This window comes from Stegostoma tigrinum, chromosome 25, assembly GCF_030684315.1.
Source record: "Stegostoma tigrinum isolate sSteTig4 chromosome 25, sSteTig4.hap1, whole genome shotgun sequence".
NCBI classification, from domain to species: Eukaryota; Metazoa; Chordata; class Chondrichthyes; order Orectolobiformes; family Stegostomatidae; genus Stegostoma; species Stegostoma tigrinum.
Genome location: NC_081378.1, coordinates 49,208,744 through 49,231,392, shown reverse-complemented (window position 1 = coordinate 49,231,392; position 22,649 = coordinate 49,208,744). Strand labels below are relative to the sequence as shown.

The following is a 22,649-nucleotide window of genomic DNA, read 5'->3' as shown; positions in this document are numbered from 1 at the left end:
TTGTATCCCAGATTCGAGGTAGTAAATATCCCAAGGGACTTTTGCAGGTGTATCGTTAAGCAGAATTAAACACAGAGTCATATAAAGTGCTAGGGCAGATGACTTGAGCTTTAATGAGTATTTTATGGGAGGCAGTGAGGTGGAATGGATTAGTGAGTAACTTCCAGAGCCAGACAATTGAAGGCACAGCGCCAGTGGTTGAGAGATTTAAAATCAAATGTATAAGAGATCAGAATTGGGTAAATGTGGTTATTTTGACGTATTGTAGTGCTGGTGATAGTTATGGGGAAAAGAAGGATTTTGAAATAGAGGGAGTTATAAACAAGGCTGAGAATCTTAAAATTGAGACATTGCTTACCTGGGAGTCAAGCTCAGCAAGCACGGATGGGTAAACATGACTCTAAGTGAGGATGTAGACAATAGAGTTTTGAGGGGATCATATTTGTGCAAGATTGGTCGCTGGCTAAGAATGTGTTGGAGCAGCTAGTTCTATAGGAAACAAAAGTATTGTATGCTTTAATAGCAAATGAGTCAATGCTGGAGTGGAGTTTAACGATGTTAGGGAAGTGGAAAGAGATGACCTTAGCGATGACGCAGGTGGAAACCTATTTTAGGGTCTCGCATAACACTAAGGTAGGAGCAGTCTAGTTATTTTGAAAAAACAGTTACTAAGAAGGGTGGAGTCGGAGGCTGGGGGATGGAGTTTGTACAAGGGCCTTTGGCCTTGGTTATCAGAATATCTTAATTATCTATAATTCTTTAATTGATTACCTCATGCGTTATTCTCTGTAACAGTTCATCTCGTCTCCATTTATTATTGTTTTTGTTTTCTTCTAAGCTAATGTATTACTGACATGAGTTGTCCATTCTTTAATATTAGGTACTGCTTGCTCATAATTTTAAGGATTGTCTTTATTCGCTTGTCTTTACCAAATGTTTGACAGTGACTGTAATCCAAGTATTGATAAAATTTGTTTCTTTACAACTAAAACATTTAACTTTGTACACAGATATGCTCCAATAATAGGTTTCCAGTTGGTTTATTTTCTATGGTTGCAGTACAAATTGCAGGAGTCAACTGCAAAGTAAATTAAACTTCAGGATTATATGGTGTGGATGGGTTATAATCTCTTCCACTTAGCTTGTTTTTGCTTAAAAGGAAGTCCTAAAGGTGAATGCCTGTTTAGTTGTGCATAAACTGACGAAGAGGAAAAAGAAATCAACCAAATTTTCAATTATTGGGATAATTTATTCTCAAAATGTGAATTCCATTATTTATTTCATGATGTGGTATGTGCTGCCCATTCTTTATTGGGATATTGTAATTTGTGTTGAAGTGCTGTGATCACTATTTCTGAGAAACACTGCTTCTCTTGTAAATCTGCCTGCTAAGTTTGGATGAAATATGTTGCGGACAGTGTTCTCGATATTTGAATAATTATTATTTCTAAAGAAGATTGAATTATAATATGCCAACCATGTTCTGTAAATCTACTGTATTTTTACCCTTTTAAAGTACTTTGACATCTACTTCAGATCCGTATGTTTATCGCATTTGTTCTTAGTTTTGACTTTGTGTTTTTCAGGTGAATTTCATTGTAAGTGACTCAAGAGCACACACCCTGAACTCCTGGGGGCAAGAAGATCAGAACCTGCAGGAGGTATAACAAAGGTTTGATTTTGGAGTAGGGAATTAATTATTTCAATCACCTCCACTGACCTTGATAATCCTCAATTTTTATTGTTGATTTTCAAGCGACTGTTTTTGAAAGCACTCTACTGCATTTCATATACAAATTATTTTACCTACTTCTCTATAGTTTGGTTGCACCTCATGTTTTGCTGTCTGTAACTATTCTTCTCATCTCCATTTATCATTAAATAATTTATCTTCTAAACGAACATATTGTTGACATGAGCTGACCATTCTTTAAAATTAAAGTAAGATATCGCTAATATTTAGAATGATCTTCATTCAATTTGCTTTACCAAATGCCTGATTACAAAGACCTTAATCTGGGTAGTGATAACATGTGCAACAGAAACATTTTACTTCATAGAAACTACAGCAGAAGTGCAACATAAATAGTTTTTCAGTTGGTTTATTTTCAATAGAGCCAAAGAAGGCTGCAACACAGAGATATTTTGGTTATTGTGTCGGCGTTATCTCTTTGCAACAACAGTGCCAAAACCAAACGCTCCATTTTCCCCATAGTTCAATATAATCTTTATCAAATACTTATCCAATTAGTTTTCTGTGAATTTATGGTATTTATTAAAAAGAAATAACCTGCCTTAACACCTGCAAATGCTTTCAAATTCTTCGTAACATCACTGCAATTTTACTTTAGCCTAAAATTGAATAACTGAAGGGGTTTGAAAATAATCTGGCACCTGAAAAGTGTGTCAAAAAACAGGAAAGTAAATCTAAGTAAGATTTGCTAGGGATTTTCAGGATGAAGGTTGCTTCTGAAATGTCCATAGAATCAAGCAGAAAACTTAACAGGAAAAAAAATCCCTGAAAGCATACTTGGATATGCCAAAGCAGGTGGGACAGCATGCAAAAATGTAGAATTTACAATGGGACAACAGTCCAGGCCAAACCACAGGAATGTGGTTTCAGTAGTTTGGCTGAACCAGTGTAATATTTCAGGAACAGCCATAGGCTATCTGAATCAGAAGAATGTCAAGTTGCCAAGCTGGCAATTAATTTTAAAAGAGCTGAAGTGTATCTCTATTGTATATGGGACTTGAGTTTTCTTTTCATTTTTCAAACACCATCTATGCATTGTTTCAGTTAACTTTGCACTAACTGTCTGTAATTTTCTGTGACATACATGATTTTTGTTTTTGAGAGATGGTGCTTGGAAATTGTGCACCTTTTCACCATGAATGCTTAATACAGTAAAATCTCTGTAAGCCAGCGCATGTGGAGCGTGTGTTGCAAGTAACTCAAATGCTGGTGAACATGATCTCCTGGGAGTGCTCTCTTTTAATTCTGTCATCTACTTCTCATAGTCTCTTTGCCAGGTGGGGAATAGAAATTAGTAATTTAACTGCTCAATTGGCCCAATTTTGTCAGTATATTTGCATCAGACAGTTTCAGCTTGATTATTGTACATCTAGATGCAGAATAAAACTTGCGTTGATCTCTCCCAAAATATACCATTACCTGCAATTGTATCAGTGAATCTTTCTATTTTGCATGATTACAGTTAGTCATTCATCCTAAAAACTTCTGGGTTTACAACAAAACGTACAGACCAGAAGTGGCAATGAAAGGTTTTTGTGGTGCAGTAGTAGTGCCCCTGTCTTCGGATTCAAATCCGACCTGCCCCAGAGGCGTGAACATCTCTGAAGTGATTGATTAGGAAGTCTGCGCACCGCCCACGTGAGCGACGTAAGGAGCATGATGGGTATTCTCACCTGGATGAGGACAGCTCCCATAACAATCAGAAGCTTCATACCATTCAGTGCAAAATAGTTTGCTTGATCAGCATGCCGTCTACCGCCTTCTACACATGCACCACTGATGCACAATGGCCTCAGTGTATATCATCTAGAAAATGCATCAATATGACTCAAAACCACCTTCAAAACCTCTTTTTTTTTTAAAAAAACAAAAAGCCCAGGACCTCTACTGCCAAGAGCAGCACAGCATGAGAATGTTCCAACCAACAACAAATTTTCACTTTAAACCATGCCCTCTCCTGATTTAGAGTTAATGTATATCACCATTCCTTCACAGTACCTGGGTTAGGGACCTAGCACCCCCTTCCTGACAGCACAATGAGTGTGCTGGCACTACTTGAACCTCTAGAATCCATGTTAACACTCTCTGCCACCTTCTCTGGGGCACTTAGGGTTAGGCAAAAATGGTGGCCTTTCCGACGACACACTCATCCAATGAATGAATGAATAAAAGAGAAAATTCCAAATTAAACATAACATTAATGTTGACTGAAGCAAATCCTGCACATTATTAATTAGAACTGAAATAAATCCCATTTCTATTAAGTAGAAAGGCTTCAAATAGTCAACAGGAATTAGAGGAACAAATATGCAGGGAGACTGGGGAGTCTTGCAGAGTAATAGGCTTGTCATAGGGGATTTTTAATTTTCTTAACATCGACTGGGCCTACTGTAGTGTTAAATATTTAGGTAGGGTGGAATTTGTGTTTAGGAAAATTTCCTCAAATAGTGTATAGAGGCTCTTACTCAGGAAAGGGCAGGACTTGCACCTACTGTTGGGAAATAGGACAGGGCAAGTGCTTGAGGTAACAGTGGCCCTTGGGGTGAGTGACCACAGTGACCTATTAATTTTAAAGTAGTTATGGAGAGAGACAAAACTGGTCCACAGGTTCATGTTCTAAATTGGGGCAAGGTGAATTTTGATGGAATGAGACAGGAGCTTGCAAGGGTTGATTGGAGTAGTTTGTTTGCAGGCAAAGGGACATCTGACAAGTGGGAGGCCTTTAAAAGTGTGATAGCTAGACTTCAAGGTCTATATGTTCCTGTGAGGGTGAAGGGCAAACTTGGCAGGACTAGGGAACTCTGGATGCCGAGATATTGAGGCTGTGACAAGGAAAAAGGAAGAGACATGGCTCAGCCACAGGGAGCTAGGATCAAGGGAATCTCTAGAGGTATATAGGGGATACAGGAGTTTACTGAAGAAGGAAATCAGAAGGGCAAAAAGGGGGCACAAGACAGCTTTGGCTGAGAAGATTAGGGTGAATCCAAAGAGATTCTTTAAGTATATTAAAGGAAAAAGAGTAACTAGAGAGAATAGGACCCCTCGTGGAGCAAAGTGGACATGATTGGAGATGGGGGAGGTCCTCAATAAATATTTCTCCTTTGTGTTTACTGTGGAGAAAGGCATGAAGTCTTGGGAACTTGGGGAAAGTTAATGGTGATAACTTGGGGACAGTTCATGTTACAGCAGAGGAGGCATTGGATGTATTACAATGCATGAAGGTGGATAAATCTCCTGGTCCTGACCAGATATATCCAAGAACTCTGCAAGATGCTAGAGAAGAAATTGCAGGAGCACTGGCTGATATATTTGCATCATTGTTAGCCAGGGTAAGGTCCCAGAAGACTGGAGGGTAGCAAATGTGCCCTTATTCAAGAAGGGCTGTAAAGAAAAACCTGGGTATTATAGACTAATAAGTTAACATCGTTGGTAGCTAATTTACTTAAGATTCTGAAGGTTAAAATATACATGCATTTGGAAAAACCAGGTTTGATTAGGAGTAGACACATGACTGTGTTGGGAAATCATGCATCACCAATTTGATAAAGTTCTTTGAAGTGACAAGGAAAGTTGATGAGGGCAGGGTGGTAGTCTATATGGATTTCAGTAAGGCCTTTGATAAGTACGTAGTAGGCTGGAGCACATGGAATCCAAGGAGAGCTGGCAAATTGGATACACAATTGGCTTGATGGTAGGAAGCAGAGGTCAAAAATAGAAGAATTATTTTTGGACTGGAAACCTGTGACTTGTGGAGTGCTTCAGTGGTCAGTGCTGGGCCCATTGCTGTTTGTTATCTATATCAGTGATTTGGATGAAAATGTACAAGGCATGATTAGTAAATTTGCCGATGACACTAAAGTAGGCGGTATTGTGGGCACTGAGGAAGGTTATCAGAGATTGCAGCAGGACTTTGATCAGTTGGGGAAGTGGGCCAAGAAATGGCAAATAGAGTTTAATATAAGTAGTAATGAGGTATTGCATTTTGGAAAATCAAATCAAGGTAGGAGTTTTATGGTGGATTATAGGGCCTTAAGGAGTGTAGTGGAACAGAGGGACCTTGGAGTTCAGGTGCACGGTTCTCTGAAAGTGAAGACACAGGTAGGCAGGGGAGTGAAGAAGGCTTTTGGCACACTGGCCTTCATCAGTCAGGCATTGAGTACAGAAGTTGAGAAGTTGTGTTGCAGTTATACAGGACATCAGTGAGGCTGCACTTGGAGTATTTTGGTCACCTTGCTATAGGAAGGATGTTATTAAACTGAAGAGAGTGCAGAAGAAATTTACAAGGAGTTGCCAGGACTCGAGGGACTGAGTTATAGGGAGAGCTTGGACAAGCTAGGACATTTTTCTTTACAGCATAGGAGACTGAGGGGGTATCTTGTAAAAGTGTATAAGATCATGAGAGGCAATGGACAGAGTAAATGCACCCAGTCTTTTTCCCACTGTTGAGGAATTGAGGACGAGAGGGCATCAGCTTAAGGTGAAGGGACGGAATAACTGGGAACTTGGGGAAACTTGTTTACATTGAGGGTGGTTTGCATATGGAATGAGCTGCTGGTGGAAGTGTTTGAGGCAGGTACATTTTCAATATTTAAAATGCATTTGGACAAATACATGGATAAGAAGGGTTTAGAAGGATATGGGCCAAGTGCAGGGAAATGGGATTAGTGTGGGTGGACATTTTGGTCAGCAGGGACTAGTTTGGGCCAAAGGGCCAGTCTCCATGCTGTAGGACTCTATATTTTAAAAAGACTATAAAGCTGCTGTAATCTTTTCAGACCATAGACCTACTTTCTCATTCGACGACTGGTGGTGGTTTAACCTGAGGATCACCATGCCTCAGGCGAGGGGTGAGGTTAAGGAGGTAATGGTAAGGTCAGCCACCGCAGGAATTATACCTGAGGGAAAATGGGTGGGAAGAAAAGTAGAGAGGATGACTCACTGATTTTACAGCGAGATACAGACGTGTTAAGTGAGTGGGCAGAACTTTACAGATGGTATACGATGTGAGGAAAATGTTATGAGCTGTGGCAGGAAAAGTAGAAGAGTTGAATATTATTTAAATGGAGAGAAATGGCAGAAAGCTTCAACAGAGGGGGTTCTGGGGTCTTCATGCATGAACCCAAGTTTAACAGATAAAAAGGAAGACAAATGGGCCGTTGACTTGTATTTCAAAGGAGATATGAGGCTCTAGTCAGACCACACCAGGAATACTGTAAACTGTTTTAGTTCCCTTATCTAGGGGAAAATTTACTGGCAGTGGAGGCAGTTGAGAAAAAAGTTTACTAGGCTGATTCTAGGTATAGAGAGAGCTTTTTATAATGAGAGGTTGTAGTTGTAGGAGATCAGAAGAATTAGAGCCAACATTATTGAAGCATACAAGATTTTTCTAAGGCATAACAGAGTAGCTGCAGAGCAGTTATTTTCTGCTTGTGGGAGAGTCTAAGACCAGAATATCAGAGTAAGGGGTTACACATTAAGGATCACGTGAGGAGGAGTCAGCGAATCTGTGAAGTTCTTTACTATAGAGGGCTGCAGAGGCCAGTTTAAGTCTATTCGAGGCTGCATTGGTTTTTAATTAGTAAGGGAATCAAGGGTAATGGGGCAAAGACAGGAAAGCGGAGTTGAGGCTTATTAGATTATCTGTGATGTCATTGGATGGTGGAGCGGATTTGCTGAGCCGAAATTTTTGCAGTTGTGTCGTAGGGTTTTATAAAGACTGAAGGAATGATGATACTGTTCAAAGTCAGGGTGATGTGAGACTTTGTGGGGTGGCGGGGGGGTGGGATTTTGCTGCCATGTCTTTACTCTCTTTGACCATCTCAGTTGTAAAAGTCACTGGTTTGGAAGGTGCTTTCGAAGGAGCCTTGGCAAATGTCCCTGCCCCAGTGTTGAGGGCAAAATGAACATTTAAGGTGGTAGTTGGGGTGCTCGTCAAGCCATTCAAGTTTGTGGTTAAATTGTTGAAGTCTGTTTCTGGAATTAACAATGGCTGCAGTATTTGTATTTTAGCACAGTACAATCAGGTGGAGCTTTCTTTCTGGTAAATCTGTTTTCTGCGTCACACATCCTACTGTGAAAAAACCTTGGCTCATTTTGGGATTTTGAAAGAAACTAGATCCAGAAGCTGAGTATAAGTTGCTGTTGCTGTCCTGTTCTGTATATGTGTGCTGTTTGTAGTGAGGACTGCCCACGGAATTCTGGTGAACTGTGTGCTATTGAGAGTTGGATATCAGACTTGTTCCTAGAGGACAGAAGCTGAAATCCCTCATGAGAAAGGACTTTGTAACTGTAACTGAAGATGATCGTGGAAATCTTGTGTACTGCATAGCTGATTCACATAATACATCTTTGTTATATCTGCCATTTAATGTGCAATTTATCATTTATGTTTGACCACAATTTGTCTGCTAATTCATATCAATTTTGAATGTCAAAGTATAAGATAAAACGTAGTGTTTACTTTGATTTTTGCCTCATGAAAATTCTTGTGGTTTAAACTGAACTTTTGTGACTTGCTTCTTTTAGTAAATGACTGGGATTTTGAATTTTTGCTGCTTTCCCAAGACAAACTGTTTATGATCTCTCCCAAGATAATCATAATAGTTACGGTGCTGTATTCAGCCTGTTTTAATAAAAAGGAGAAGGATACACCATCGTCTTAACATGGGGAAATTTTGACACTGTTACAGATGAAATTAATTGACATTTGGATGTATCATGTTTTACTGACTTGATAGGGTTCAATGAAGTAACTAAGATGGTTGCCAAGGATCATGCCCTTGTCATTTATATGGACTTCAAGCCCACTGATGTAGCACATAATAAATGTTATGAATTATGGGGACAGTAATTTGTGTGGGTCTGAAGTTGGCTAAGGGAGAAAAGGGCATAGTGGTGAAGAGTTGTTTATTTGTTAATGTGCAGTGGTAGCGTGGTAGTCTCCAAGGCTGGTACAGGTTCCCTGCGCTATTTTGATGTGTGCAGGGCAAAATTTTAGAGTTTGTAATAATAAGAAACTTGAGCATGCAACGAACAATGAAGAGGACAGGAATGGCTTCAAGAGGCCGTAGGTGACCTGGTGAAATGGTCACATGTAGATTGAATTTAAATTAAATTTAAATTTAATACAGCGAAGCATGGAGTAATGGAATTTGTACAAAAGAAGGAGAGGTGATATCAACTAAATGAAAAAGCAGATTAGCGTGTATGCCGGAAATCTGAAATGAAAATGATCAAAGTTGGAAATAATCAGTGCTGTTGAAGAGGTAATTGATGTGAAGCATAAACTGAATGATATGATTTTTTGAAGGAAGTGTAGAAGCAGCAAGACCCAGGGTGCACATGAAGCCATTCAGTATGGTTAGGTGAGTTCACATGGATATTTAGTTCTTTAAAAAAAGTATGTGATTTTTCTTTTCTAAAAGAACAGTTTGAAGACAAAATTCTGCTAAATCTTAAAACTCTGGTATAGGTCCTAGGTGGTGCTTTGTGGCCAGTTCTAGCACCACACTTCAGGAAGAATGTTGAAGTCTTAGAAGCAGTAAGAAGAGATTGCCCAGAATGGTGCTAAAGATGATGGTCTTCAGTGACAAGGAGAGACTGGAGAAACTGACATTATCCTCCTTAGAGTAAAGGATAAGAGACCTTTTAGAGGAATTCAAAAGCATGAGTGGTCTTGATAGAGTATACGAAAAACTACATCATCAGGATTTGATTATAATTGACAGAAGAAACTGAATGACATGAAGTACTTATTTTGTCTAGTAGGTTTGGAAAGAGAATTAGATTTGGGGATAAAAAAGGGGAGATGACATAACTGATAGCTGTGCCGTTGGCATAATGGGCTGAATAGCCTTCCTTTGTGCTGTATTTTGATTTTTATAACTTGGTTTCAGAATTTCTCAATTTTCTGAAATAGCCATCGTGATTAACTCCATGCAAACATCTTAATTCACCAGAGTTTTTCTATTGTGACAACGATAATGGATCTTATTTTCTGTAACAGTTGATGGCAGCCTTAGCAGCTGTCGGGCCTCCCAACCCACGTATGGACCCAGAGTGTTGCAGTGTGCTGCATGGTTTAGTTGAAGCGGTGGAGGTCCTGTGCAAATGTACTGATTATCAGCACGAAGCCCGGACCACGTTAATGGAAAATGCAGACCGTGTCAGCAACCGGGGTCGTATCATCTGTATAACTAATGCCAAAAGGTGTGCTGCTTCAGTATTCTCTGCAACATTTGCGATAATTCTTGCCCAGTCATTTGAGCAAATATCTTTTGTTGACATCTATTAAATTCATAACTTGAATTGCATTAAAATGATTGATCTTAATTTCTGATCAAAACTCACATAATATTTCTCTTTCGATGCAGAAGATTCTTTCATTAATTTGAAAGCAGATTCTGATCTGAATACAAAGTTTGGCATCTTTTATCAAACTAAGCTTGTTTCAGATTGATTTTGTCTTGACTTTCCCTTATTGCACAGATTAATTTTAAATCTGCAGCCCTCACCCGCTGCATCAATAAGAAAATCTTGCAGTTTACCATCCTGTCTCTTGAACTTTGTCAAGTTCTTGAACATGTTACCTCCCAAATCTGTGCCCATTTTTCCTAGAATGCCCCTTTTTTTTTGAAGAAGAAGAGTCTCGACCCAAAACGTCAGCTTTCCTGCTCCTCTGATGCTGCTCGGCCTGCTGTGTTCATCCAGCTTCACACCGTGTTATCTCTGGGTCTGTTAAGATTATTTTTTTAAAAAGCTTTGTTTCTTATACTGAGAATGTGCTACTTATAATTAATCAGATACTGTTAGTTGGCAAGATTGCTTTAAGTTTTTAGTTTGATTTCTATATTGTGGTCACTACACCGTAAACTCTGAACTGGTTTTGCCAAGTTTGTTCTGATCCTCTTCTAATTCTGTTCTAAATCTGCTTTGCAGTGACAGCCACGTGCGAATGTTGGAAGACTGTGTCCAAGAGACAATCCATGAGCATAACAAGTTAGCAGCTAGTTCTGATAAGTAAGTTTAGGCCTGCCCTTCAATGCGAAGAATGTACTTGAACATTATTCATATCTGTGGTTCCTGAGTGTTGTCCTTTTAGAAGAATAGTTTTTGACAGTTAACAAAGTGCAATTTTTTAGATATTCAGCATTCTGATTAGTCTGCTCTCTTTCATGTCAGTGAAGAGTGCCATTGGTTAAAACCCTTGCTCTCTGATGAAGAATCATCAGACTTGGAAGATGAACTGTGCTTTCTTCCCACAGATGCTGCCAGACCTGCAGAGTTTCTCCAATTTCTGTTTTTGTCCCTTGCTTTGGCTGTTTTTTATTGCAATTCAGTATTGTTCTAACTTGTTTTCTTCAGGCATTCTCTTTATTTTTGATTGAAAATAGGCCAACTGAGGAAGTAATGTCAAATGATGACTGTTCTTAGTTGGTCATTTACAAGTTTGTTTGTGGCAGCTTTGTTCAAAACAGATGGTTTTTGAATAGCAATCTCATCCTAAAAGTCTACCAACTTTACTACTAAGCATGGAACATTTTAGTTGAAATGAAAAGACCTAGGTTTTAAAACATCTAATGCTTATTGACGAAAGTTAAGGACAAGTGTCGCAAATTAGCTTCTTGTTAATTCAGTGAGAAGTATGATGAACAGCTATCAGTTTACATTAGGTGTAGATGTACAACCAAATATTTATTCTTTCCTTTCAGCCTGATGCAAATTCAACATTGTGAATTGGTCTTAATTCACACCTACACTGCGGGTGAAGACAGCCTAGTTTCAGATCGTCCAAGGAAAGATGTGAGCCCTGTTTACTTTAAAGATTTGGCACGTGATTGCATTTTAGTTTCAATTATTACTTTTGACTGTGGAGACAAGTTGTATCTGCAATGCTCCGAATTATTGCAAAGTGGCTCTTATTCTAACGATGTCCATAGGACAACATATTCATGACATTGTTGGACACAAAGATAAAGTAATGAGAGACCACCTTTGGGAGGAAGGTATTTCAGTACATTTAGGCTTGATACTATTTTGTCCTTTGTGTTCTCTGAAGCAAAGCAGGATTTGGTTTCAGCATTTTGACAAAACAGCTGCTTCTCTTTTTTTAAAAAATAGTGTGAGGTGTGTACCTATGTGTTAGGTAAACATGCTTGTTCAGATCCCTCACTGGTGTCTGAGTCAGAGTTTTTGGCAAAAATCAGTTTTGTAAAGGCTATATGTAGCAATCTGTGGCACTTCATGGACTTGATGGCAGTGTCATGTACCTGCAGCTTGAGTCGCTTAATAAAGAGAATCCAATGCCTTGAACATTACTAAAAATTGAAGGAGCTGAAGTTGATGTGCTTAATTAAAATGAGTATATAATTAATATAATGCAGCAATATAACAAAAAGTAAAAGCTGTATATTTACAAACCTGTCTCATTTACAAGCACTAAATGACCTCAAGTTGAGCTGTGCACCATTCATTGTTTTCTACTGAGTTTTGTAGCATTACCATTTAAAATAGGTGATAAGTAAAATGATATTTTCAGGCATTACTTTATTAAAATGCACTGAATTCTTTAGATGTGGTCACAGATTTTAGTGCGGGAGCTAATCATATTGCTTTTATATAAGATTGTTAAAATGAAGCTCATTTGAACAAAAAAAGCATTTCTTCCATCCCTGTGCCCTTTTAATTGTTGCAAAAAGTGTGCTACCTGATTTTTCATTTTGAAGTAGTTAACTTTTTGAAGCAAACTAGATTGAGAACTTCTGTTGAACTGTGGAGTTTGCTGGCTTTATTAGTGTCACCAAAATGCAGCATTTGCAGAGGACTATACAGCTCTACCTAATAACTTCAGAAAGCTCAAAGCTGAATTTCCTCAAAGTTTGGGTTGTTTAAGGGAGTTGACAATAACAGGAATAATTTAGCATTTGTCAAGATAGCTGGCATCGAATTAGCTTTCGATTATGCATGCTCTGATGATTTCTTTTTTTCCTTTCCCTTTTGTGGACTTCAATTAGAGGGAATTTAATCATGGTAATGAACTATTTTAAAATCTTGCCCTGACTTCAGAATTTCTACCCAAACTTCTCAATCTCTTTCTCCTTTTAAGATGCTCCTTAAAATCTTCCTCACTGACCAGTTCTTAGTCAGCTGTCCTGATATCTCCTCCCTGGCTCAATTGAATTTTTGTATAGTAATTTTCAATGGAAGCACCTCAAGATCTTTTTATTATGTTAAAAAGGGTAAATAAACAAGAATTATTTTGAAATTATTCCCATTTAGACAAACAACCTAATTTTGTTATAACGTTGTATATTTGGGATCAATGTTCTATTTTGTCTTGAATGTAGAAGTAGTGAATGTACCATATTGGTGTTTTGTAATAACAGCGTCAATTCAACACACATTTAACTTTGTTGTCAAATGTTTTTAGTCACTGTTTTAAATTTTGTTTTTTAATTATGCAGATCTCTTTGGCTTTAACGAGTGAGGTACACAGTGTCCGTGCAGGAAGACAATTACCTGCAAAGCTCACTTCCCTTGTCCAGCAACACTTTGACCTTGCCTCCACTACTATTACGAATATACCCATGAAGGTGCGTCTTTTCCCTCAAATCTGCCTGTTTCAAGTAGAGTGCAGCATCTAATTGTTTTTTTAGTTCTTATTTTCAGTTTGTGAAAATTAACATTTTTCAAAGTAATTTTCAAATTATTTTCTCTCCACATCATATTTCTGTTTGCTAGCCTACATTCAGTGTCAGTGAACAGGTTAGTAAATTTGATTTTAAAATAGAACATTAGATCATGAAAACTGATCAATAGGTTATATTGCATGTAACACATGGCGGTGTGCAATATAATCTTTTTGGTTGGATAGTTTTCCTTTTCAATTTTGCAGTCACACTCAAACTGTCTGCTCTTGTAACATTACTTTATGATCCTTTGTATGATAATGTCGCTAAGATTGCTACCCTATGTTTGTACTGTTCCTCCCAATATTATGTGTTTATATGTATTACCCTGTATCGTATTTGTGTGGCATGCAGTGATAATGTACCTGCTGCGATCTGTTCATTATTGAAAGCTTTCTACATGCTGGGACTGGGTGTGGGGAGAAAGTATTTCGTTAAATTATCAATAATATTCATTGATAGATGGTTATCTGCATTGATAAGATGCTGTGAGGTTCAGTGTTTCTTGATTTTGATGTTCAATGTACAGTACAATTACAAGAACAACTTTGAGTCTTAATTGTGCTCAGTGTTTTACTGGATTAACTTGTGCCACTACTCCTCCCTGATATATTTGACCACACTATCAAGCTAACTGGTGAAATGCAGCCACAAGATGGCAGGATAATCCAATCAAAATACATGGCTTTAAGTGTGGGAGAGAGGAATTGGATTGTTCCTTCCCTATCATCAACATGTTGGCCTAAAAGGACAGGCAAAGTTAATGAAAAATACAGATTAATGTATTTTAAAATAAATTCAAAACCTGTTGAACTTGCAGTTTGGACTTCAGGACAGAAAATACTGCAAATATTTAAGTCTGGCAACATTGGACAGAGAAATGGAGGTTAACATTTTGTTGACATTTTATCATGGATTTTGTTTCGGATTTGGCATCTGCAATATTTTGTTTTATTAAAAAGAATCTTCTTTGGACCTCACAGTTTTGTGTTTGCAAATGGTACTGATTGAGCTGATGAGGTAGCTGTGGAGATGCCAGTGGCCCACTAATGTCCTTTAGGGGAGGAAATCCGTCATCCTTACCTGTTTGATCAACATGTGACTCCAGAACCACAGCAATGTGAAAGACTCATAACTGCCCTCTTCTGTGGTCCAGCAAGCCACTCAGTTCAATTAGGAATGCTGACAAAATCAACATAAATGAACGCTCGCACAGGCATCTGAAATTGGCTATTTGGGCCCTTGAATTTGCTTCACCATTCAGGAAGATCATGGCTAATCTGATTGTGTTTTGAACTCCTACCTTCCTACCACTCTTTCTTATGAAGAATTGATTTACCTCCCCCTTAGAAATGTTCATTGACCCTGGCTCTGTTGCATTCTAAGGCAGACAGTTCCAAAGTTGCACAACCCTCTGAGAGGAAAGCTGTCCTCTGAGGGTGACCCTCATTTTTAAACAGTGCCCCAGGACCATTAGAATCTCTTAAATTTCAATCTGGCCACGGTCATGTTTCAAAACTCCAATTGAAACAAGCCCAGCCTGTCCATCTCCTATCCATAAGACAATCTGCTTATTCCAGGTATCAATCCAGTGAACCTGCTCTAATACATTTGCAGCCTTATTTAAGAAAACTAAAACTGCACACTGCATTCAAGATGTGGTCTCGCCTGTGCTGTGTGTAACTGGGGCACAAATTCTTCATTTTGTGGTCAGTCCCTCTTGTAACAAAGGATAACGTTCCATTAGCCACTTTAATTGCTCACTATCTGCATGCTAATTTTTTGTGACTTGTGCACTCGAACACCTAGATCACTCTGCATTGCATGCTCCATTTGTCTATACTCTGCATTTTACTTTTTCTACCACAGTAAATAATGTTGTCTCTCTTTATACTACATCTGCTAGATATTAGCCCATTCACTCAAAGTGCCTGTATCAGTCTGCAGCTTCCTTTACATCCTCTTCACAGTATATTTTGCTGCCTGCCTTTGTGTCATCTGCAAGTTTAGCCATCATCTTGATATAATTTACAGAAAGCAGAGCCCTGTAGGTGTCCCCCTGCAATGATCAGATAACAACCCATTCGTGTATGCTCTTGACACTTGCCAACCAGCCAATCATCTTTCCTTGCTAGCATGTTCACTCCAATTTAGGTGGCATTTTGTCAAATGCCTTCTAAAAATCTAAATAGAGCATGACTAGAGCTCTTGCTGCCTCAAAGAACTATAATAATTTGGTTAAACATGGTTTCCCTTTCACACAATCATGCTGGTTCTTCCTGATTGCATGAAATATTTCTAAGTGTCCAGCTTTAATCATCATTATGGATTGTCATGGGAAATGTGCAAAAATCAGATATCAAGTAACTAACCTTTAATTTTCTGTTTCCTGTTTCCCTCCCTTAAATGGAGGAGTTACATTTGCTACTTTCCAGAAACCAATAAGTTCTGGAAAATTAGCCACCTCTGTTAGGACCCTAAAATAAAATCTATCTGAGCCCAGAGACTTGGCAACCTGCAGCTCCAGCAGCCTGCTCAGTTCCACTTCACTAGTGGTTTAAAATCTCACTAATCTCATTCTCCTTTCCACTTCCTGATTTATAGCTATCATTTGATTTTTTTTTGTATACGTTGTATTGAAGACGGAAGTAAAATATTTGTACATTTCTTCTGCCATTTCCCTATTATCTGTTAACTCCTCATAGGACCAACACTCAGTTTACTTGCTTTCCTCTTTAAATCACAGTAGAAACACTTACTATTCATTTGAACATTGCTAGCTCGCTCTCCCTCATGCTCAAATTCCAATTGCCTGACATGCCACTTGTCATTGTGCAGTTGCAGGTTTTTCTTTTAAGTTCAATGCTCTTCTTAACTACTTCAGTTAAACATAGGAACTTTTCCTCATAGTAAGAATATACATAATTGGAGCACTGTATTCTTAATTTTTAAAAAATGTCTGTCCCTGTTTCTCTGTGGATCTACTCCCTTGCCCAGTACACTGGTTCAGTTCAACTAATTCAATTTCACGTCCACATAGTTGCACTTATTTAGGTTTGGAATACTAATCTTCGACCCAAACTTCTCCCTTTCACATTGGATATGAAGGTTAATCATATTGCGGTCAGTGCTACCTGTGGATGCGTTCACACTGAAGTCATTAATTGTCCCATCACACAAGCCCAAATCTAACATAACTTGCAGTCTAGCCAGTTTCGTACGTGCTGCTCTGAGAAACCATTTCAAAAGCATTCTGTGAGCTTTTCATTCAGGCTGTCATTGCCTGTGTGATTTTTCCGGTAGATTAAAATCGCTCTTAATTATTATCGTCCCTTTATCTCAAGTATGCAGTATTTCTTGTCTGCTTTATTCACATTGTGGTTACCTCTGAGGGGCTTGTATGCCACTCTCATGAACCATTTATTTTCTCCTACTATTCCTCATCTTAATCCAGACCAATTCCATAGCCTCATCTTCTGAATCAAGGTCATCTCTAACTGTCGCACAAATGACATTCTCACTGAACAGTGGTACTCCTCTGTATTTCCCTTCCTATCTTCCTATTTTTGTTGAATGCCATATATGCCTCGACATTCATATTCTAATCCTTGTCATTCTGTAGCCCCATATTCATATCCTGTATCAGAGAGGGGCGGCAATTGTGGTATTCTCATTGGTATCAATCCAGAAATTGTTCTCAAGACCCAGGTTCGATCCTGCCATGACAACTGGTGGATTTGAGTTCAATTTTTTAAAAAATTTGGAATTAACAGTCCCCTTATGACCTTGAAACTGTTGTCAGGCAAAGCCCATCTGGGTCACTTGTGTGCCTTAGGGAAGGAAACTACGTGTGACTCTAGGCCCACAGCAATGTAGTTGACCCTTAATTGCACTCTGGGCTTCAGGCAGGGGCAATAAATGCTAGTGCCCACATCTTCAGAATGAATTTAATAAAAAAAAAATTACTGTGGGCAACCTGGAGGCATAGGAGATCTGTGCACGGTCTCCACTGAAACTGGTGTACCTAGGGCAGATTAGCCAATGAGTGGATTTCCCTAGTTGCTTCCCACTACTATCTAAATGGGGCTCAGATTTTCTCTCCAGTGAGGATGGGTATAGTGACTCTGAACTGATATCAAGAAATGTTTTCTTGAGCGATTAATACCCAGAATAGCCTTGTAGCTGAGGTAGGGATACAAGGAATAGTGGAGCCAATCATTAAACAAATGGGCATTCGTTGGTTTCTGTAAAAAAGTGAAGTGATGGCTCAAATGCAACAAAGTAACGGTGATTGAGAGTTATGCTGAGAGAAGGAAAGCTAGAACTTGGTTCAAAATCTGAATAGCTATGGCATCACTTACATAAAGTTCTCATTCTGGTCCGTTGATCTGTGTTGGGGAAATAAAAAACTTTAATTGTTTCAACCTTTCGTATACACAATGTCTTGGTGGGATATGCATTGTTCCATGTCGCCTTCTCAAAGTTATCATCTACAGAGATGAGAATTGATACTGCACAGCAGTAGGACTCTGAGGGTTGCAATGTGGTTTTGTAATTTTGAAGTTTTGCACTAACACACCAAATGACATGGAAGTATTCAGAGTAACATAGTGAAATTCACACCAGTATAACTCCTGTAAGTTCTCTGTACTGTCTGAATTTTGCAATCACGTAACTGCAATTTGTATGTATACTGCATGCTTAAAAAAAATTCTGAGGAGCATTATGAAATAAAACATGACATGACCCTTATGATGAATTTAGATCGATACAGAATTTAGGCTTCAGCAAAATAGACAAGTAAAGACAATTACAGAAGGTATCGTAGAGCTTGAAGCCCAGGCTTGACCATCAATGATAGAGCAAATAAAATCAGAAAATCAAAAAGCCAGTGTTAGAAGAATTCTGAAATCTCAGATATAGTACAGAGGAGGCATGAGGTCATCAGCTAGTTGGAAAACAACGGTGGCTTTTTTAAAGTTGAGACATGTTGTTTGAGGGCCATTGTATGCCAGAGAGCCTAGGTGATGGGTTAATGAGACTTGTGTGAACTAGGATATGGGCAACAGAATTGTGTATGGCCTGTAGATTATGGAGGATAGAATGAGAGACTAGCAAGGAGTGTGTTGAGATAGTCAACTCTAAATGTGGAAAAGGCACAAATGTGTGTTTCAGTAGCCAATGAGATGAAACAAAACAGGCGTAATTAAGTGGTGTTCTGGAAATGGAGATATGTCTGTGATGGCACAGACAAGTGGTTGGGAGGCTTGTGAACAGTCTTTTTTGAAAGGTAGGTGGACAGAGTTAGTAACAAGGGATGGATTTGTTGGTGAGGAATGCAAACAATGCCTTCAGTCTTTCTGATTTTTAATTGGAAGCAGTTGCTGTTCATACTGTGCTAAATGTTGGGTGGGCAAACTGACAATTTTGACACAGTGGAGCGAGGATTGAGAGGTGGTAGTGAGGTAGAACTGGGTATCATTGGTGTTCATGTGGAAACTAACATGCTTTTGGATGATGTGTAGGAGGGGTGAGGGGGCCAAGGAGAGATCCTTGGGAACACGAGATAATGATATTCGAGTGGGAAGAGAAGCTTACACACAAACAAAACTAATATGTTAATCATCTTGTTGCTAAAGATGAATAACATCATTTTTGCTTGCTTAGGTACAGAAAAGAACAAACAGAATGTTAGTGTTCAGGCCAGTTGTACAAAGCATAATCTGAACTCAAGGATTGACTGGTCCTGAAGGTAATGTGTTCTGATGCGGTGCTACTGTTGAGCCAGACTGCCATGTTTGCAGACAAACTAAAGCATTATTATGAAGTGTGGAGCTGGATGAACACAGCAGGCCAAGCAGCATCTCAGGAGCACAAAAGCTGCCGTTTCAGGCCTAGACCCTTCATCAGAACTAAGGCATTCTCTTCCACTGATCTTTTTTTAAAAAAAAAAGCTTTCGTTGAAGCCAAAACTGGCCTGTCTTAATGGCCCCACAACATAGGTGCAAGTCGGAGAATAATTTTATTTATGTGGCCACTTCACTGCAGCTTAGATATATATATTTGTACATTGACTGTAAGCAAATACATATTACCTTTACATTCTGACTATCCTTCATTTAAAGGAAGAACAACATGCAAACACTTCTGCAAATTATGATGTAGAGCTTCTCCACCAAAAAGATGCTCATACTGAACTACTAAGAAGTGGTAAGTGGCAGTTTAGACTTAATTCAGCCGGTACTGGGACCAATTAGCATCGAGTTCCATAAATTAGTATGAGCTGGGATTTAAGAGAAAAATAAACCCTGTCCTTTTTAAGTGTTTGTTCCTCTGGTTGCAAGAGCACTTTTTAACAAGTTTCATTTTCTAACTAGCGATTGAACTCCATTATGTACTTGACCGCCTCCTAATTTAGAAAACCGTCTGTACCCAAGCCTGCATAATGTCCTGCGGTTTAGTTCTGCTATCTCAAGTTATTTCTTCCAGCTTGGAGATGTAAAATGCTCCAGAAGGTTTTTGAGAGAAAAAAATTCTGATACTCAGCAAGGTTCTTGAGTCGGCCCACTCTGAAGTAGGAAGTCAGGGAAATGGAAAAACCAAAATAAAGCCTTTCTTTATCCATACAGTTTTATCATTTTAACATTTCTAGCTGTCATGTTTATGATTTGTAATCTTCTGAGGAAAGATTGAGCAAGTTGTTCGGCACTTAGTGGAATTTAAAAGAATAAGAAGTGGTCTTATTGAAACCTATAAGATTTTGAGGATGCTTGAGAGGAAATGCTGTAGGAGATTATAGAACTAGAGGACACCGTTTAAAGATAAGGGGACTCCTATTTAAGATGGAGATGAGGAATCCTCTTCCAGAGAGTAGTGTTGGCTCGGACATTTAATTTATTCAAAGCTGAGTTAAACAGATTTTGATCAGCAAGAGAGAATTGTGGGAGTTATATAGGAAAGCTGAGGTCACAATCTGATTAGGCATAATCTTATTGAATGATGGAGCGGTCTAGGTATGGTGAATTGGTTACTCCTGCTCTCAGTTCTTACAATACATTTTAAGGTCAGATCATGTGATGTCTAGCTAATCTGAGAGTTCTACACTGTTGTCAATTTTCTTTACGAATATTTTGGACAAAAGTGACATTGAGCCACAAAATACATTGGGACATTGACCAAACATTTAATCAAAAAGCTAGGTTTTCAAATGGTGTCTTAAAGGAGGAAAGAAAATAGATAGGTTCAAAGGGAGAATTGCAGTTAAAGGCACAACCACCAGTGATCAAGGAAGGAAATTGAGAATTCCTAAGAAGCCTGGACTTAAAATTACACAACTGGGAGTTTGTTGATCTACAAGAGGTTGCAGAGATAGCTAAGGGTCAGACCATGAAAAGATTTAAATTACAGTTGAGAACTTTACAGTTGAAGTGTTCATACCCTAGAAGCCACTGTAGGTCAGATACTATAGAGGTCAAACTAATCAGACTTGTAACAAGTTGGGATACAAGCAGCAGAGTTTACAATGAGTTCGAGGGTATAGAAATTAGAGTCATAGAGATCCACTTTACAGAAAAAGACTATTTGGCCCATCTCATCTTTGCTAGTCAAAAACAGCCACCATTGAGTGTCCATTTAAATATTTCTTAAGTTCTGAGGTTTCTGTCTATATCGCACTTACAAGCAGACACTTCCAGATTCCTGCCACCTTCTGGCTAAAAAAGTTTTTCATCATATCTCATCCAAGCCTTCTGCCCCTTACCTTAAATCTAATCCCCAGTCATTGATCCCTACATCAAGGGGAGAGATTCTTTTCCTGTATATCCTATCTATGTCCCTCATAATTTTATACACCTCAACCATGGCCCCTCTTAATCCTCTCTGCTTCAAAGCAAACAAGTCAAGCCAGTCCAATTTTTATTCATTTCTGAAGCCCAGACAACATCTGGTAAATCTCTTCTGCACCCTCTCCAGTGCTATCGCATCTCTCCTACAGAACTGCACGCCATACTCTAGCTGTGGCCTAGCTAATGTTTTATGCGATTTCCAGCATGACCTCTCTGCTCTTAACCTTTTATGTCTGGTTAATAAAGGCAGGTATACCATATGCCTCCTTAACCACTTTGTCCACCTGTCCTGTAAGCTTAAGTGACCAGTGTACATACAGACCAAGGTCCCTCTGATCCTCCGTGCTTCCCAGGATCCAAACATCCATCATGTATTCCCTTGCCTTGTTTGTTTGCCCAAGTGTGTCATCTCACATTTATCTGGATTGAATTCCATGTGCCACTCATCAGCCCATCTGACGAGCCCATCTATATCCTCTTGTAGTTTAAGGCTATCCTCCTCACTGTTTATCAACCCAGCAATTGTTGCATTGTTTGTGAACTTCCTGATGAACCTTCGTACATTTAATCCCAAATCATTTATATAAACTGCCAACAAGGTCCCCAGTTTTGACCCCGTGGGACTCTGTTTCCTGCCACTCAGCTGATTGTGGATCCAATTTGCTAAATTTCCTTGGATTCCTTAGGCTCCTACCTTTGCTGTCAGTCTCCCACGCAGGACTTTATCAAAAGATTTTTTTCACTTTGCTGCTTGTGGGATAATGCTGTATGCTTATTGACTGCCAAGTTACCTATGCAACAGTAGCTGTAGTTCATATGTGCTTTGTTGACTACAAAGTGCTTTGGGTATCTGAGCTAATGAGAGATTTTCTGTCATTAAAAGTCCTTAAGAGATGACTATACAATTCAAGTGAAAGCTTCCAGGATAAGTGCATATGTAACAAAAAAATAAGAATTGCTGAGGAAATTTGGCAGATCTTGTGGCATCTTTGGAGAGAAAGCAGAGTTAATGTTTCGAATCCAGTGACTTCAAAATTGTACTCCGAATGTTCAGCCTGCTTTCTCTGTACAGATGCTGCCAGACTTGCTGAGTTTCTCCAGCAGTTTATTTCTGTTTGTTTCAGAAGTCCAGCATCCACATTCTTTGTTTTATTTTTCTGTATGTGTGGTAGCTTCGGATTTCAGAGAACGTCCATCTTCTGATTTGCATACAAAAGAAAAAGTGTCCAATCCTAGAAGAACTCTATTTTGTCAACCTACTGAAGTAGAGATTGTGTCATTTGTGGAGTTATTTTTCTGGTGACTGGTATTTTTATTTTTCTTCCACAGAATGGAAGAACATGACACCTATGACATGTATGTTAA

At 38.8% G+C, this 22,649-nt stretch overlaps 1 protein-coding gene across 6 annotated transcripts in view; it reads left to right on the top strand.

Annotated features, from left to right (window-relative positions):
• ints13 (integrator complex subunit 13) overlaps window positions 1–22,649 on the top strand; it is a 63,376-nt gene that overhangs the window by 5,594 nt on the left and 35,133 nt on the right. For 2 of the 6 annotated variants that reach the window (XM_048554082.2, XM_048554085.2), the window contains exons 3-10: window positions 1,587–1,661; window positions 9,759–9,961; window positions 10,691–10,771; window positions 11,464–11,554; window positions 13,216–13,344; window positions 13,493–13,516; window positions 19,566–19,650; window positions 22,614–22,640. In XM_048554082.2, coding sequence (XP_048410039.1) covers window positions 1,587–1,661; window positions 9,759–9,961; window positions 10,691–10,771; window positions 11,464–11,554; window positions 13,216–13,344; window positions 13,493–13,516; window positions 19,566–19,650; window positions 22,614–22,640 — 715 coding nt within the window. The remainder of the gene's footprint in view (window positions 1–1,586; window positions 1,662–9,758; window positions 9,962–10,690; window positions 10,772–11,463; window positions 11,555–13,215; window positions 13,345–13,492; window positions 13,517–19,565; window positions 19,651–22,613; window positions 22,641–22,649) is intronic. The other 4 variants (XM_048554083.2, XM_059654709.1, XM_048554086.2 and 1 more) reach the window with 3 other exon arrangements.